Here is a 19,508-nt window from a genome sequence, read left to right as displayed (position 1 = left end):
GAATGGAGATGACAGCCTATGATTGTGTTTTTGCGGAAAGTGAAGGAGTAAACCCTGTTTCAGTCCCCAGGAGTAAGTGCCTTTGGTGCGGGTATTACTTGACTTCGGGTGACTTCCGAATTCTTTCTATCAATATTCAAGGAACATTCTTCATCTTTTGATGGCTTCATAAGGCCAAAATCTGAGTTAAAATGAAAATTACTCAGTGCTACATCATTCTCACGGTTTATTATCAAGTACCAATGTCTGCCAAGTAGAAAATCTACCAAGCCGAAGATACCATTTTTAGCTGCGTTCACCAATACCTCTGGAGGGGTGGAAGAATCTCAATTATTTTCTCGGATTCTTAAAGTACTCCTCTAGCAGCCTCAAAACATTTTCAGGAACACCTTAGTACTCATGATAATTTGGAAGTCCCATCCCAATGGAAAATATATCTCAATTACCCAGTGGCACTTTCTTTTGGAAAGTCAACCCTAGTCACTAAAGTGAAAATGGAAACAAAAGCGTACATGACCATTTCATGTGATGATGATACTGGGCATACGTATGTCACTTAGCCACTGATGCTATCGTAACTACGACCTAGTTTGACCTGGTGAAGCAAATCGTAATATAGGGATAAATTTAATGTGAATACGCAATAATAATAATAATAATACGCATGGCCTATAATGAGTCAGAAAATGAGATATTAGCTGCAAGACGGATTCAAAGGCTTGCATTTTTGCGCAAATAAAACGTTTTCTGAAGTATTAGAGTAGATAATTTAGGTAGGTATCTAGGTAAAGACAACTAAATGTTTTATGTTGCTGTGTTAAGAAATAACAATGGAATTCAAGGAATCGTATCATTTGTTGCGTGAATATATAGTTTATTTTGGCATAGATATGACCTGAGCATCTCTGTAAATATACAATAGAAGTATAAATTATACACCACAATCTTGAAAAAGTCATAGACTCTACCATTAGGCTTATAAGTATTGTTAAATATTGACTATGTCTTGTCGCTGGTGATATTTTAACATTTGAGTTTATGCACTGCGTGGAGTGAGGGATCGCACAGTTTGTCAGACTCGATAAAAGCAAATGTTGCATATGGCACTACTTTGACGCGATGTTACTTCGATTGATGTGATTCACTACGTAAATTGTTTGATAGTTTTTAGTTGGTTGACAGTTCTCTTGAACAGACGTCACAATTCACGACCCATCATTTATTGAGGTTGACTTTCAATAATATTCCATTCGTAAGTTTTAATTTCTTGACAAATTGTTTTGATCAAGCTGGCACAGTACACTATTGCTTCTCTAAATTGTTCTTCGTTTCATCCGCTGAGAGCTCGCAAAGAGCGCTTTTTTCGTACAAAGTTTGATGATCTTTCTGCCAGTCTTTCAGCGACTGAAACTTCATTGGGATCGAGGTTGAAAGAAATTTGCTGGTCACCCTTCCACGGTTTCATTTCTTGAAAGTTCTTCTGTATTGAGGATGACGTATAACTGTTATTCTGCAAACAGCCTTTTGTTCGTTAAATTCTCGCAAAGATTGGGTCAATTTAAGATCAATGATTCTCCTTCTACAATCTTTTATCGGCTTAAACTCTCCCAGGCCGCCGAGGTTTACATATAATGGTATTCCTTCCTCGGTTTCGTCCGATAAAAATTCTCTTGGATTGAGGATGACGTACTCATGGTATTCTGACTACGGCTTTTCATCAGTTCAAAGCTCAACAAGGTGGACATTAATTTAAAATTAATGGTCTTCCTGCATGCTACAGTCTTTCACTGGCTGAAAGTTGACTTGCATCGAGGTTGACATACAAATGGTCTTCAAAATGCTCCATCTTAAGATGTTCCTTATAAAGTTATAAGAAATCATGAAAATGTATAGATATGACAGACAATAACTATGGTAGGTGCAAGATTTGTAACTTCTTTGGTATATCAAGTATTCGATAAAGTTCTCAGGGATAAAATCAATATCTATATCTATAAATGCAGGTGCATCAGTTGTGGTGTCAACCGATATTCCATTCGCTATGTCACTCATTAATCGGAATCGCTCAATTAGAACCTTCCGCGGCTATATATGAACCATTTCCTAGATCGAATGCGGACATAAAATTCCATTACATTTATGCTTGTGTAGACGGCATCGAGATGCCGTAGCAGTCCCGACAGTTAGGTCGAACAGTTAATACTCTGTCTACATCTTACAGCTAATCCGTCATAATTATGCATAATCCCTTCCTGGGCACTCCTCAAGTTTATTTAGTCATCGGTCACTGTGTACATTGTGCTCTGAGAGGAAACATCGCTCCCAAAAATCGTCCTTTTTAGCCTTATTTCAACCGCTGACACTGATTTCAATAGTGAAAATACTGTTTGGGCTAACAAGTTGATAGCACTATCTTGTTTTGGTGTTTTATTTGTCGAGTAAATTGTTTATGGCTATTCATAAAGGAAAAACCGAAGTAATTTACTAAATCGTCCTTTTCTCAGTTCGGCATCTGGTCACTTTGCTGCACGCTAAAAAGAGTTTAACTCCAGAACGCTTGAACGGAAGTCCACCAGATTTTCACAGATGTTTCTCGAATAGGTTGTCTCCAAAACTTTGTCTCAGTTTTTTTATGTAGGCCTTTAGAGTCGAGTTATCACTGTTTAATTAGACGGCATTGTGAGACTAATCGGTTTATACACTTTGATTCAACACTGAAAAAACTGGAGGCTTTTTTCAAAAATCTGAGACACGGTTATGTAGCCAGTATTCTGAAGTGCAATTACTCGTTGACACCTAGACAATGGCCCCCTTCCACTCTGACTTAAACTTTTTACGTCAGTTTACCCAATTTCTTTTCACTTTCACATAAATCTTCATTAAAATTCATCGCCCGTTAATTTTCATGATTAAACAAAAAAATTCATAGAAATAGCTTTCAGGTGATATATAATACTTGGGTAGAAATACACAACTTTATGGCAAAATTTACATTCGAAAAGAGGTCGTCGCAAAGGCCGAAAGCTACCTTAAAACATATCTCAGGGCATTGTGGAAACAATAAATAGATCTTGAAAACAATAAAACCATTTATCATGAACTTTGACAGTAATTTTTTTTTTTTCATTTTACGGCGGCCACGTTAACAAAGGTTCGGCTGATTTTGTAGTTGTTGTTGGTTTTTGTTGTCCTTCTTGTCGTTGATATTGTCATTATTTCATCTTCTATGTATCTGATTCTCGAGTAACAGTGTGGTCATGTTTTTTCGGTGGCCGGATTTCAAATTTATTTACATTTGTACTCCATCGAGAAATAAGAAATAATCTGCAGAATTATGTTATATTGTATTGCCATTTGAAAGAAGCGTTCAAAGTTACCGTTATTTTTGAAACCTACCTGTTCTGAATGATCGATGATGTCACGTAATCTTACACAAAGGTCGGAAAACGACGGCCTGTCGCCGGGATTCTTGTTCCAACAATCTATCATTATCTTATTTCTGACGAAAAAAGAACATATTTTAAAAACTGCATGAATTTTAATCTGCTCTCTTGAGTGTTGACGTATAATGCCTATTTTTCATCAAATTACCACGCGTATGGACTTGCCCACAAGTCGTTTTAGCATTTCCCGGGCGTTCGCTACTACGACTCATTAAGTGGATATCACGGTCACACCACGATCAGCGCGACGTTCTGCTGAAGTTAATGTCGAATTACTCTGTTGTTATATTTATAAGCCCATAGGCTAGGGGCAAGTCTGCCCCCGCACCAACGCTGATAGACGACTTGCAGCAAATTCTCATGGGAAGAATAACACGTGTCCTTAAATAGCTTTTTGCTAGTCATACGTTAACTGTAATATATGCAGCCTTCCATATTCTGTGTATTTGCAGAAAGTACATTCAAAGCACTTGTGATCAGCAGTAGAAGTGGAAGGCTATCATATTCAAAGATTTTAAAGTTTAATCGGACTGATCGTAACACATATCTGTGGAACAAAGACACTTCAAACTTTGAATCAACTGATGAATATTCAACTCACATATCTTCACTGCAGTGTCCAGGTCTTGGCATTCTGTAGCCCCTTCTGAGTTTCTGTATCACTTCCTTTGAACTAAAAGCTCCATACGGGGTAGAACCTGTAAATTTACATCGATTGTTCTTAGTGTTCATCAATATGTTCTAAATGTATATATTATCTTTCAATTGTATAAAACTATAAACATGGAGGTTAAGTAGGTAAAGTCGTATCCTAGTTTCTCATAGTTGTGCTTATCCTGAAATTATGCCTTTCTTAAATATGCTTTGCCTTTTCAACGAAGGCCGTACGAATTGAAGCTCAAAAAAACCTGGCAATCGAAAATTATAACTTTCGAAACTTGTATTGTACAGATAACGAGGGCATCACGTTGCACTGACGCCCCTGAGACTTAGATGACCCTGGTCTCCTTTGTCTCCTTTTTTCTATTAACAAGATGTTAAATAAATGTCTGGAAAGCGCCACTTCTCTGCCAGCTCCTTTCGAAAACCTTACCGAGTGTTACAATTTCCCACAGTGCAACTCCAAAGGACCATACATCACTCTTGGTAGTGTACACGTAGTCAATGAGGGATTCTATCGCCATCCATCGAACTGGTAATCTACCCTGCAATGAATTATACAATACAGCAGGAAAAGTACTGAATATGTAATTTGAAAATTATCTGAGTATGGTTTTCATTTTTATGGTCTGAGAAGATACAAAAGAAAAGTTTATGAGCTCACTTCCTGTAACAACCAAGCAATTTTACTCGATTATTAGGTAAAGAGAGTAAATGACAATTGCAAAGCAGCAAAGTATAATACCATTTTTTTAAATATGCCATGGTTACAGTCGTATGCTTGATAGAGATGTACACAAAATCCAGTTAGAGGTAGTTTTTTCTATATTTTACCTCATTTATTTTTCTTTTCAAAATATACATACTTTCTCTCAAATCGTAGAAGAAATGAAAAAAATAAGATGCATTATTTACGGACATTGTATTTTACAAGCCGATTACAAAGTGTACGTTATGTAGCGTATACGCATTCGTTACGCTCATTTGAAATTTCAGCTACTTCAAAATCAACAAAATCATATCATTTGACTGTTCAAATTCCTCTATTACACTCGATTTGCCTTAAAAGAGATACATGTGGTCATCAATTCCCATAAACTTTTTCAAAAGCACACAAAAGAAGCTTCACACGACCAAAGTATAATGTGTCTCACAACATTAAAATGAGAGGGGTCAACTTTATTGTAAGAGTTCCATTCAAAACATGTTTACAACCTTTGTCGACCCTTCAAAATTAAAAGAACTTTTCCATTTCAATACTGTTGGTGTTACTTTATGTCTGCACTCATTGATACTATCTATGAGTCACAAACCCAGAGGTCACATTTTGGACTACAAGTAATAGATTTAGATTTTCTCGGATGTAATCACTATACCTGGGATTTTCCCTTGTATACGTGTACCCCGCTGACGTCACGGGCAAAACCAAAGTCGGAAATCTTGCATGTTTTATCTTCCCCAAGAAGCACATTCCTCGTTGCTAAGTCACGGTGAATACACTGAAGTGAGAAACAGAAGAACAATCTAAGTTCGCGCTCTGCAACGAAAGCTATACGTCGAGAGTTCCATAATCTTTTGTGTTTGTAGTAGTCAATGTTTTGACATTTTAAGTTATTCATTTAACATTTTCACTATTAACATGACAATTTTTATAATAGTAATTAAGTCTTTGTTGCCTAAATTTAACGATAAACTCGGTTTACTTTAGGCTTCTCTATGAATACTTCACTTGTTTTTAATGTTAATGACAGAAGTTTGTTGTGGCCATAAGCACCTCATGTAACCACAATGCATGCTGTACAAAGCAGACGATTCGGATCTTGGTCGGGAAAGAATAAAGTCCTAATGCATGATGTGTTTAACTTATTGACTTAGTAGCCGACTTCTCTCTGTTTGTGTTTGCTGATAAGATTTCGGGTTATGAAGTGTGACATTTGGTTCAAAGATCGCCAGCCGAACAATGTGCAGCTTTGTTGATAAACCTATTTTGTTTACGAGCGCTGCCATTTTAATACTTGTCAAGTTTCTATAGCCTATCATGTCGGAATGCACCACAGTGAAATATTTATTCTGTGACTGTAGCTCTTTTAGGAGTCACAATAGCGGATACCCTTTAGCGATTTTATGTGTCTATGTTGGATTTACCTTTCCAGGGGACGGCCGGTCTTAGAAATAAAATTCAACGTATCGTATAGGTTGTTCGTAAAAGCCTTTGAAACTTGATACGTGCTTCTGACAAATTGAATGTAGAATTTTCTAATTTAATGGAAACAAATAACAACAGTTACCTGTATAGATGAAAGAAATGCCATTCCTTTCGCAATCTGCCATGCTAATTTCAGAAGGTCTGATGATGTGAGATCTTCTCTTGGATGTAAATTTTGGTAGATACATTCTGAGCGAGTTTTTCGAAGGTTACTCTGCAGGCTGCCGTATGGTACAAACTCAAGTATGATATAAATCGGATCTGGTAAAAATTGAATATCAATAAACGATATAATGGGATATTAGAGGGCAAATAGCAAAGAACTCTTTGTTTATCAATTTTTTCATCGTCTGCAGAAACAACTTTGTCTTTCTGTGTTCTATGGATTATTTCTCGTTGAGTCACTGATAAAAACTACAGTTACAACAGATAAAATTCGTCAAAATTTGTCCACAAGCAAACGAGGAAGCGATAAATCGTCTCATATGTGATGAAAGCTGTCAAGCACCAACCAAGTTACCTTCTTTTGTACAGCACCCTACAAGTTTAACAACATTTGGATGCCGGTCAGGAAGTGACTTCATGATGGCCAGCTCTGTCAGGAAATTTGCTCTGTCTTCGAACGGGGCATTTTCTACGAAAAAAGAAATAACTTGAACGGCTGATTATCAGTAAAACTTAATAATTAATGAAAGAGTTAATTGCAAATCATTTATCAACTAAATAGTATATCGACAGCTATACGGAATAGTGAACAATTAATTCACAAATGCACAAAAAGCGACACCGTACAAAAATAGATCTTTTATATTAATAACCAATTATTGCAGATATTGGTGCAAGTTTATACCTACATAACATATACATAGTCCTCAATAAAGCATTTATGTATCTATACGAATATAAAAGGCTAATGTTCTGAAACATGGTTGAATATTTTTTCTCTGAACTGTTTTTGTTTCATCATAATCTCTCTAATAATACGTTATAACTTTTCAATCCTTTGGCGTCGTTTATGTCTGGTTACTCGATATACAAAACCTCGCCCGTCTTACGTGTATATATAAGCATTCACATTTAAACATTTGAAAATGTACAATTTTATGGGGAAAAAGCTGTGTCGAGATGGAGTTTCCTTTGCGACTCAAACTTTCGGCGCATTTGTTCGACGTGCAAGGTCAACATCTTTGTATCTTTTGCCAGTCTACCATGAAAATCAATTACATGTTACAACTTTTCTTCCTCTGTTGAAAATCAGATGTACAGTCGGTAACGTTTTACTCTTTAGTTTGTTTTATGCAGTTCTCGGTACCTGACAATCGTTTCACAACACAATGATCAGCTGACAAGAACAGCTAAGAATTAAAACGAAAGGTGGAAGCTTCGTTACATCTGATTTTAATCAGATTGTTCATAATTTTCAACACTATAGGATGTAATATACATTTAACATGAGACTAAATTTGCGTGATTAAAATTGAGAAAATGCATTTTCATTGCTTTCCGTGATATAAAATTATTCGCTTGTCACAATATTTATGGTTTTTAACTTCAAAGTGAATATTTGTGAATATTTGAAAGGGTCGCAAAGCTAAGAAATGTTCTTAAAAAGTTTTACTATGCTGATTTTGTGCATTTTTTTAGGCTAATGGGCGGTCGACAAAATAAAGCGATAAATAAACTACAGCTTACGTCACGAGGAATCGGTAGCGCCATAAAAATACAAGTCGTCTCAAACGGTCAAGTACAGGGAGAAAATATTTTAGATTATTATTTTGTGTTTCAAATGTACTCCAATGAAGTAAAGCAAGTCAAAACGATGCCATAGACCGTTAACAGAAAGTCAAACTAATAGGTAGATATTCAAACGCGATAGGAGAAACCCAGAACAGTTAACGTTCTATTTCTTGTGTTATCATAATGTATTATTTCTCACCTCTAAGACATTTGACTGCGACTCGAACAGATTCATCCCATTTACCGTTGAATCTGGCATATGCCATCTTGACCTCACAAAATTCACCTCTTCCGAGGATATAATTGTCTTGCAAGGAAAGACTGTCTCTCGGCAACTCCCGGTCATCAGTACAGGAAAATTCATTATAGTTCATATAGTACTGAGAGCTCTTTTCGCCTTTAATGCTTATCATTGTATTATCAGACTCTTCTCTAGGACCAACTGATATTAGTGATCTCGAAACTTGCTCTTCCTGTTTGTAAAAGATGAAACGATCGTTGTAAACACATGTCAAAATTTTGTCCTACGGTTTGTTCGGGAATTATAAAATACGCATCCTTTTGAATTTGAAATGACATGACTGATGCCTAATTTTAATAAGTTCGCACTATTCTGAATTCCTGAATGCAATTAAGTGGAAATTACATCCGCGCCAAAAATTATCAATTCTTTGCCAATGACCTCGAGAAATATGGAACTTCAGGAACTGAAGCTACACGCCCGTCAAAATTACATCGTGCTACTGTTTCGATGTCCCACAGAATTCTTTTTTGTCAAAGATATCAATATAGATCCTGTTCTTTAAAGGAAACAAATAATGTCTGAAGCATTGTCAAGAAAGTGTTTGACGTATCGTTTCGAAGAAGGTAAAATTTTTACCGCTTCTGTCTCGCTATTTTCTGTTTTGTCTTTCTGAAAATAAGAACATATGTGACGTCACTTGTAGCTATTTATTAATCTATTGTACATTCTGTTTAAATGCTTTCCGATAATATGGCCCTGTTTAATGTATCACATGATGCATTCAACGTCCATGAAGCACTATTGAAAGCACGACGTGTGAACGACTTGGTTTATGTACGCGATAGTCACTTTAAATGCAGTTTTGACCCATATATGATCAAGCAGTTGATACATTTATTAGAATGCTGAAAAGAACGCCACGAAATTTATATTTCAAGAATCACTTTAAGTACTCTGAAGGAAATTGGATTGAATTAAATTCTTGAAAATATCAAGTTAGGGATTTCATTTTCAGTCACTCGATCTGCTTATCAGGACCGAAGACAATCACAGAAAATACATACTGACGAGAAAAATCATTGCAACTATTCCGAGAAAACTATAATAATCATCATAAAATATGGATAAGATTACTTTTCGCGTACACGTTACGCAAAAAATAGTACTTGCATACCAACTAAGAAACAAATAAATATTTTCTAGAGTAGTTTCAAGCAAATTGAAGCATTTCATAACCAAACCCGGAGACAAAATGGAATATTTCGTCTTTGAAATTTGATCGCAACATCATCATATAACAGAGATACCAGAACGAAAATGTTCCGTTCAATTTTAGTCCATGATCAGTTCGAGTATCCTAAACATGTCCTCACCTTTAGCTTTCTTCTCTTTCTCTGTATCGCGGCAATAATGGTAAAGGAAATGATGAATAATGCAAGAATCACACATATCGCGATGAGATAAATTTTAACGCCTTTTGTTCTGTTCCTTTGATATGGAACTGTAAAATGAAAATGGCTATACGTTATCATTTCTGATATGTGATGTGTGAAGATCTCCTTCTTTCACTGTGCGCTCAGGGCAATTGAGCATTCTCGCGTTGCAAATTAAGCGATACCTGAAAAGGCTAAACAACTTTCACGTGCACAAAATATATTCAATTGTAAACATTTAAACTAAGTTGCTAAAACGGGTTTTGTAAATGACGCCTTCAAATCTTTAATGTTGTTTGTACGAGTATACCGGTGGATGCATAATTGAACTTGACAGTGGAGAGGAAAATACGATTGTGTTATACAAATTTCATGATCGGAGAATAAGAATGTTTTAAGTTTAAAAAGTTAATGTTTCAAATTAAAAAAATGCTGCTACTGTGCACGAGAATACTTTGAAAACAACCATATAATGTTGATTATTGTCAAAAACAATATTGAGGCAAGTCCTTGTACATTATTAGCAGCAAAACTGCACAATTTTTAGAACTTTCCTTTTTTGGTAACCTCACATTTAGAGCAGTTTTAATACGACATAAGCCTTTTGAGAACAAAATTTGATCTCCATGAGGTAGTTGAAAGTTTAATTTAATGTAAAGTTTCTACAGAATTGTTTTATTACGTGAGAATACTTCATTTTAATTAGGAAAGGTCTCAATATCCTTTCAAGTAAATTAAAAATATAATTTTCATCCACCTGATGACTGTGCGACTACTGGTGTAGATATGCTTGTTGTTTCTGGCGCAGATATGGCTGATGTTCCGAAGTTACCCTCTGTATATTCTGAAATAGGAGATTCAAAATGGGGCAGTTGATATGTAAATAATTAAGCTTGCTTCTCGCCAACATTTAATACGAAGTCATGAGTAATAAAGAGAAAATAAAGGTACACTGAAGGAATAGATAATGCCGTACAAAAAAACGATTATAGATTATCCTAATTTTTATATGATGGTGTACCTAACCACTGCTTCAGAATACAGATAAACAAAACATCCCAAAGCCGTATGTCGGGAAAGGTATTCGTAAGGTTTTATCAGTAAGTAATTAACCCTATCCGTAATATATGACTCAGGTACCTCACTGACTCTAAAAACATTGCTGCCTAGATATTATGTGCTTTTCCCCCAAAAATAATGAACTATAATTTAAATTTTTACCTTGTACTTCCCTTCTGGTTGACGCTGTTGTCTCGGGTAGTGTTATACTCTGTGTTTTCACGGCAACTTCCAGAAATTGTGTAGTCATGGTAACTTCTATAAATTGTATCAAAAAGGTTACAAAGTGACGTAACAAAGGGCAAGCAAATTTAAATTTGCGATGCCCTGCGTAGATATGTCATCATGGATTACAATAGTATCATATGGATATCGCCAGTATAAACCGGTTTACGGTCCTTGCAAAAGTGAATGCAAACAACGTGGATTATTTCAATAACTCTCCGACGGTTTCTATTACCCAAACGATAGTAGGTACCATTTTAGGTCGTTTTCCATTCTGTAGATATCTGCACAATGCACATTACACCAGTTCACCGCACCTGATACTGATGTATACTCAGTTCATACGTCGTTCTAATATAATGAGCTAAATGGGTTTCATTGCGAATATTCAAAATTAGTGTCATATCCCATGACTGATATAAAAATTGATGTAAAGTCTTTCCTTTTTTCTCTGACACTGCTACTAGTATTCCAAATCTTACCTGTTTCTTGTAATACCATAAGCTCGAACGTAATGTTTTGTGAATATTCGATGAAATCACTGTCGGCGTGACATGTATACTGCCCAGTGTGATTGCGTTCTGCTTCTTGGATTGTCAGTTCACTTTTAAGGCTAAATAAATCTCCGCTTGTTGTGGGTATGTCCTTCATCATGTAAGAAACATCATCATTAGAAATCAGGATGGCATTGTGATACCATTTGATGTTCACCTTTGATCTGCTTAGAATTACTTCGCACGATGCGGTGAAATTTTCTGATTGCGACAAAATCGAAATATTGGTACTAGTGTTGACATACTCCGACGATGGTAGTTGCAGATTCACTGAAAAAGGCTCTGGTGCGATAAAAATAAACGTCGATTAAATTTGCGGTTGTGACGGAAAGTTATTAAGTTAAAGGGAAGAGTCAGACAGAGAAAGATAGACAAATGTTTGTATAGGCTTAGATACAGACATAGACCGACAAAGATCTATATCTATGTCCGAGCAAGTAGACGTTATTTCTCAGTGATAATAAAAAGTTTTCCAATTTCGTTCCACATTATTTTGCATATAACAGTAGAATTCGTTAAATCTGTGATCCGAGATCGCATATGTCAGTAATTATTTGATTCTTTCATGGTATGTCAACATGTACAAATGACAAAGTGGTACAAGAAAGTTTGAACTCACCGTAGACTGTCAGTTTCACATGTGTTGTACCTTGCCTTTTTATACCTGATGGGTATCTGATAAAAACTCTACATTTGAATGTGGCACTATCAGTAAGAGTGACATCATGGATGGTAAGGTACTGAATATCATCAATGTTAAATTTTTTATCGTCCACGTACTTCCCTTTATGACGGACAAATCTTTGTGCGATAAACCGGCCATTTCTAGTAGTTCCTGGAGATGGGTGTGTCAATTTTGTCCACCTGACTTCTTCGATATTGGTTGTATCGGTGTCACCTGTATTACAGAAGAGTTTCACAGTCTTCCCAACTGTCGTATTAACTGTATTCTGTGATAAGTTCATCCCTGCTGATGACCCTGGATATGGACGAGGGATGATTAAAGTAAATATTTAAATCTGACTGGGAATGATTGTGTTTAGGATTAGCGATTGTATTTTACAGTAAGATTTTGTCTGCCAACTTGACCAGTCTCGCGTATATTTATTTCAAATTCGACCAGATGAAACGTAAAATATTGCATATACTCAATAGAAAGCAGTTCTATTGTTGTTTTATTGACGTATTGTTTGACATTTTCGGAAACGCTCGAGGGTTCAGAGATGCAAGACTACCTTTACCGATGTTTCTGTTATTTCTCACGTACATCTGTTGTTTTTACATGGCATCACTCTGTCTCTGAATCGGAGAAACGTTTGAAATTTATTTTTATCGCATTTGAAATAGCTAAGAGCCTAGTTTATAGTGTCAAGAGACACTATAAACAGGAGTATAAGACTCTCGGGATGTTCCCCTTCAAGTATCGTTCCCGATCATCAGAAAGTAAAATATTTCAAGTTTTATGACTCTTTCATGCCTATATCATAATCTTCCAAATTGGCGCGAAGAAACTAATATTTCACAATCACAATACATTAGCATCCTTGGACGTCATTGATCAAGCTGAAACTCCTCTTTGTTTGGATCGTAACAATACTGGCGCCACGAAATACCAGCATGGTATCGATAACATGGGCTTACTCGTTTACACATTTTAAAATTCTCCAAGAGTAACTTATCCCTCATGGTATTCAGCGTACTACCGCCATGTTCTATCGTATTTCAACCAATCGTAATACTGAGCTGTTATCGCCGTTTTTATTTATTCATGGGCGTGGATTTGAAACAATTGAAGACTGAAGAATTGTAGCATGGCACGTACGGGCAAGTGATAATTTGTATTTTTATATCTTTTATATCTTTTCTTACGTCGGTAGAAATCAAAGTACTGTATGCCATTGTCTTATTGTATTAATTATGGCGTCGGTCTCCTACATAGCCAAGATACTATATAAATGGACACACACACATACACACACGGCACTAACAGAGGAGACACACCAACTCAGGCAGAGACACTCACAGGTAGACTCATGTATCAGCGGCTGGGCAGTGAGGCCTAGCCACGGTTCTGTGTTCAATAAATAAGTTTCATGTTCTACATCATCACTTCTTTTATATGATATGTCACCTGTAATAACGACGACAAACGGAATCAGTTTCCTACCATCCTCATGACTCGCAGACTTACAACAATTGAATGATAACAAACAATAGCGGAGCAAAATCAAATTTGTTATCTGCGTTGGGACATAGTACTCATGACAGTAATTTGATTATTCCGAATCGAAGATCGTTAGCACTAGCCAGAGGGAAGACAACAAAGGATGATCTACCCTTGACATCATGTGTAATTAATGTTATCACATCGAACAAAAAATTCTATGTCCGAGCCTATGCGTGGGATTGGTAATTACAGCATGGTAGTCACAGGCAGCGCTCCATTTTCCAATCACCATGCATACGCCTAAAATTGCTTTCAAATAATTTAGAAGACTAGACACAACATTGTCCATATCTTGTCGTGTATGTTTACACTTTAATTTATAATATCGTCCAATTCAACTGCAGTTACGTGTCGTACGCCCGGAGATCTACGCGAGCTTTTTAACGGAACAAGTGCACGATATTTTTTATCGCCCAGAAAAGAAGCGCACTGAACTCAGGTACCTTCGCAGCGGTCAAGATCACCTCAACAAGCCGGCAAGCATCGACGATGCTATTTAACTTTTTCAATAGGAAATGTGATTTAAGTCCAAGCCAATCACTATAATCGGACGATACGCCAAATAAATATCATTGTCGTGCGTATGTAGTGGTTTCTGAACTGCTTTGAGGTTCATTCAACTACGGTCACCGCATTGGCCTTGATTGAACCAGGAAAGCACTTGTACGGATTCGAGGAATTACAATACCAGTCAGACATTATCTGGAAATCTCTATTCACGCCCAAAACATTGAACACATTGTTAAAATTCCAATGATCGATTGCGTTGTCCACTATACACCAACAAGTGCAATGTTCGCTTCCTTTGCACATTTTCGTTCAATAGAATAAATGGCATGTGTTCAAAATCAAGATTATAATATCACAGATATCATAATTACCTAATAATCATACACTGACTTAACATACTTTTTTTTAACAAAGAAAGAATTACACATCTATCTTTCAAGATAAAAGGTCACATATTTTCCAAAACTGCATCAAACTTTGAATGCAAATCCACACAACGTGTAAAAAATTACGCGGAGATTGTCCCTCAGAGTTCTGAGCTTGAAACTTATTATACTATGTCCTCACGAAGAATAAGCGGTGGTGAGTTACAGATTCATTAATATTCAGTGATTTTCGTGATTGTTAAGTTTACAGAAATCATCGAAAGATTCAAACAACGAGGTATTTTAACGAAGTTAGTATACGCAACCCGTTCTTACTTGGTGAAAAGTTTTAAATACATTGCCGATGTACAATAATCTCGACTGCAACGTACAGTGCATTATTATTATACATACCTGAAATCACAAACACTACAACCAAACACCAACGCAGTCGACTTCCACCATTCATCTTGACATAACTCAGTCTAGTATTTGTGTAGAGATTTCAGTGTAGAAATTTTAGTAAAGTTACAGGAGCTTGCATATCGTGTCATGCTGAGAGGTACACCTATGAGAAACAGAGTCCTTCCCCACCTTATAAAAACATCTCATGGGCTTAAAGGTATACTGTCACCTGTTCAAATTTTGCCACAGTTACCATGGAAAGAGAAAATCTAACCAATCACAGATTTTAAGCGGGTGGCCGCTTTTTAAAAACAGCGCCCTCACATGGGCATTTTGAATACCAAGGAAGGCCCCTTTGACCATATATGGGCATATTTAGATTACAGGTGACTGTATACCTTTAAGGTTACATCACTTGCTTAAGTCATCATAATGGGAGATCCCCTACTGTAATGACGTCTACTTCTATAGATAAACCTGTGCGGGTATCGACACGACAGTATAGCTATGTGGACAACTTTACTTCTTTCACCGACGTTATAGTTGTCAATTTCCTACGGACATCATATGATAATGTAATGATCACGATTGGAACTACTTTAGGATAGGGGCCTAATGGGATCTTCATATTTTTCAAATTTCTCAAAAGTGTTAGGTGCTTTATAGCTATATGTTGAAATATTACAAATTACTCATAAAAACGAGTGTACGACCTAAACAGAAAAAGTAGATGAGGTTACATTTGCAGATTAAACATACATTACTTCACCATACTTCACCATAACGGTAATTTATTTGGTAAAAATAAAGACATCTTCGAGTAGAAAGGATTTCTGTGGGCGCCCCTAATCATACAATATATTGCTTACTCTAATAACACCCCCGTTTAATCTTGATTAGTGAGGAAATACAATCTGTGGCTAATATTCTTCACTCTTAACCTCTTCTTGTCCGTAGAATTTCTTTAAATCTATATTGCCCTCACCCCTTTACCCCCCCCCCGTATCCAAGAAGCCTAGCTTGTACATATTTTACCACAGTCTGAGAACCAAATATATAGCTCTAATGGAACTAATTGTAAACCTTGCCCTAGGTGCGGAGTGCAGATCATTATAGCAAAGTATCATACTTTGCTATTTATAGATACTTTTTCGAAGAAGTAATCTTTAATTAATTAATTTTATCTGTTGTGATTCAAACGCCAAGGAATCGAGTTAAACTGAGATTTACTGTTGGAATTACGAAATGTTCACATGACACAAATCGTTCATCATATTGATGTGACACGGAGCATACGATTCCATTAAATGGGCATAAGACCTGTTTTAAAATCATAAACAATGGTACATGTTTGGGATTTACAAAGTTTATAAACATTAAGAATGGCAATGTTAATGGAGTAGTGTGAGTGTAAGGGCTAGAAAAAGTCATTTATGAGTCTCTTTTGTAGTTAAAATTCTATCTGAGCAGGTTGTACAATCATTTCTCAAATTTCGAAACTGTACATAATATGAGGAAGAATACTAGGTAATAATTTATGAAACTATTTTTAAAAAATCACAAGTTACAATGAATATTCGTTAGAATGTCAATATGTACAAGTGGACCAAAATGACGAGTGCAAGGTATATCTTTCATCTGTAGATGCTTATCATGTTATCAAGGCTGAACGCCGTGTTTTGGTCAAGCATTCAATGTACGGATCTGAGGGCGCTTTCTCCCATAGTTTTACACAGGCACGAGAATGTAGGTATATGATAATAACCCACTAACCCCCAATGGAGCAATGAGGAGTAAAGTGTCTTGCTCAAGGGCACAACACTGTGCTGGAGTCTCGAACTCACCGTCCTCCGACAGTGAGTCCGTTACTCTGGACCTACAGGGTCTTGAACTGGGTCTCGAACTCACCATCCTCTGACAGTGAGTCCGTTACCCTAACCACTTGGCCACGGTGCCTCCTATTTGGTTTTAGTACATTACATAGCGATATAGTTTATACCATAGCATGCCCTAACAAATGTAATCTGGAAGTAAGCTGTCTTGTAGCGTGATACCTGTAGAAGGCGTCTACTGTATCATAATATCGTCGTCATGCTTATTTCCTCACAGTAACTCGTCAGTTCCTCAGTAACTCGTCAACACAATCAATATCTTCCTCGAGCCGTTTGCTTGTGGATGCTGAAAAGCAATTAAATTTCATACCGATTATTAGACACATTTGTAATTGTTACCTGCACACTATCCTTTGGACGTTAAAATGGAACAGGCACACCACAAACTTTCCAGAATGAAGAAAACTACTATTACTGTAGTTAAAGTCAAGGTCATACCGTACGCTATCTCTAGGCTTGTTCAGCAGCTTATGTAATCAAAACTACCGAGGGCATTCTTCGACCGTGAATTATAGCACATCCTAATATTTGTATGCGTAAAGGACGATGATCACCTTATCACTAGTATAGAATAGAGGTTTAAAAATCTTATATTACATAAAACACAGGTTTTGATCATGGTATTCAGCAAATGGTCATATATGAGTCTCTGGTGCATTCGTAGTTGTACTCAAGGTATTGTATTGTCGAGTGAAGCCGAATATACAAATTTATCAAAAACACTGTGGCTTTGTGTAGAATTTTACCATTGATACGGAAATGTATAGGGATATGCGTACAGTAGCTGAAAGCAGGCTTCTTTCCTAAGTTACATTTGTTCTGCAGTTTAAGATGATGAAAATATTAGGAAACTGCGTCGTCGCAAGGAAACGTAGATATTTACCCAGCGATAAACAACGGCACCAACAGTAAAAAGCGAAAAAGGAATATCGGAATTGTAATCATAATTTTTAGTGATGACGATACGATTATTAGAGGCGTGACGGGGACGATGATGATCATGATTATAATGTTGGTGGTTGTGGATGATAGATGACGGAACAAATAAAGGAAAAAATAATACAGAATTCAAGATAAAAATAAAAAGATATTCAAACATACACTTCCTTTTCTTCCGTCTTCGCCACATAGGCGTTACCACGAAGACCAGGATCGAAATAATTATAACTGTAATGGCTACTGTCACGATTTCTGTTGTTGACGATTTTAAGATTTCATCCATTTCATATGTATCTAAAAGTCAACCAAGAAAACAAATCAGTGTTATTGTTAACTTTTTATTTATTTGTTGCCTTTGTTTGCACGGTCAAGTTGCTTTAATCGGCTGTAATATTGTCCTTTCCCCGCGAAAGTATTTATACTTTCGTGACAAAAAAAACTGTAACACGACGAAAATATCCATTGCGTTTCATTTCTTTTGACTTTATCGCTGAAAGATTATACAACAATTCTATTTTATTTTTTTATTTTTTTATTAATTAACAATGCAGCATGTTCAACATCAAACACTTCCTGTCATCGGTGTCGGGGGTTGATACCAACATTCAAGATCATTTTTTCCGCAGAAATGTTCAATATCTCATAGCAATTAGATTTTGTACCGCATAAAATTCGTGGTTCTTGCATTGGATTTTCAACAATATGTCATCAGAATTAGCTAATTGAGTTAATTGAAAGTACATCATGCCGCGGACTGTTGAGTTTTCGAAATCATTTTACTGAAAAGGATTACTGAGAAAGATTAAAACTCAAAGGAGAACAAAGATATTTGAACTTACCACGAACTTTGAGCATAACGCTGCCTTGAAATTGTTCTCCTTCATTTGTTACCACTATGCAACGAAAAACAGTTTCATCAGCAAGACACACTTTTGATAGTCAGTGAAAAAACGTCCTTGATAATGTACTTCTCTGGTTTGATATATTTCTTGGATCCACACATTGCTATTTGTGCGATAAATGGTCCATTGGATTTTTCCCATCTGACAAAGCCCACTTTAACGTCTTGTGGAAGAAGGGAATCAAGGGGACATGTGATATTTACATCCTCGCCCAGGTCAACGGGTAGTGTCTCTTTGATTTCCTTGGAAATAGCGTTATTCACAGGAAGTCCTGAAAACGAAATAAATCACGATGATGGTGGTGATGATGGTGATTGTCATTATCCTTATCGTTATTAAAAGTACATGTATTGTAGAAGAAGTAGAAGAAGAGGAAGAAGAAAAGATTTCTCATATGAATGTTCAATACTAAAATCAATCACCTGTACTGAAAAGTACATATTAAAACACAGGGTCTATGATTTAACCAATTCAAAAGCACGAACAATTCATCGAGTCGTTTTTGTAGCTTACCATTTATGGAATATAGTATATTTATACAGACCACAAGATATGTACAGTGTAAGTAAGGCGATACCAAAGTTAAAGATTCACGTCCGAATTTAAATAGGATGATAAAATGCAATAATTTTGGGTCGCACCTACAAAATGTTTTCCCCAAAAATGTGAGTGAATTGTAGAAACTAGAGTGATTTAATTACAGACGA

General features: G+C 36.3%; 2 protein-coding genes across 2 annotated transcripts in view; one reads left to right on the top strand and one right to left on the bottom strand.

Annotated features, from left to right (window-relative positions):
* LOC139152682 (uncharacterized) overlaps positions 1-19,508 on the top strand; it is a 71,521-nt gene that overhangs the window by 41,437 nt on the left and 10,576 nt on the right. The window lies entirely within an intron of this gene.
* On the bottom strand, positions 854-19,223 carry LOC139152681 (fibroblast growth factor receptor 1-like). Its single transcript, XM_070725967.1, has 17 exons — positions 18,739-19,223; positions 18,062-18,193; positions 15,078-17,246; positions 12,181-12,540; positions 11,490-11,843; positions 10,945-11,040; positions 10,481-10,567; positions 9,664-9,791; positions 8,927-8,959; positions 8,246-8,519; positions 6,830-6,943; positions 6,392-6,570; positions 5,480-5,602; positions 4,537-4,648; positions 4,045-4,141; positions 3,397-3,499; positions 854-1,858 (listed from the first exon to the last, which is right to left on the bottom strand). Exons 3-17 carry the CDS (start codon positions 15,130-15,132, stop codon positions 1,775-1,777), a joined length of 2,199 nt encoding a protein of 732 aa, XP_070582068.1. The 5' UTR covers positions 15,133-17,246; positions 18,062-18,193; positions 18,739-19,223; the 3' UTR covers positions 854-1,774.

This window comes from Ptychodera flava, chromosome 16, assembly GCF_041260155.1.
Source record: "Ptychodera flava strain L36383 chromosome 16, AS_Pfla_20210202, whole genome shotgun sequence".
Classification (NCBI taxonomy): Eukaryota; Metazoa; Hemichordata; class Enteropneusta; family Ptychoderidae; genus Ptychodera; species Ptychodera flava.
This window is presented reverse-complemented; position numbering and strand designations above follow the sequence as displayed.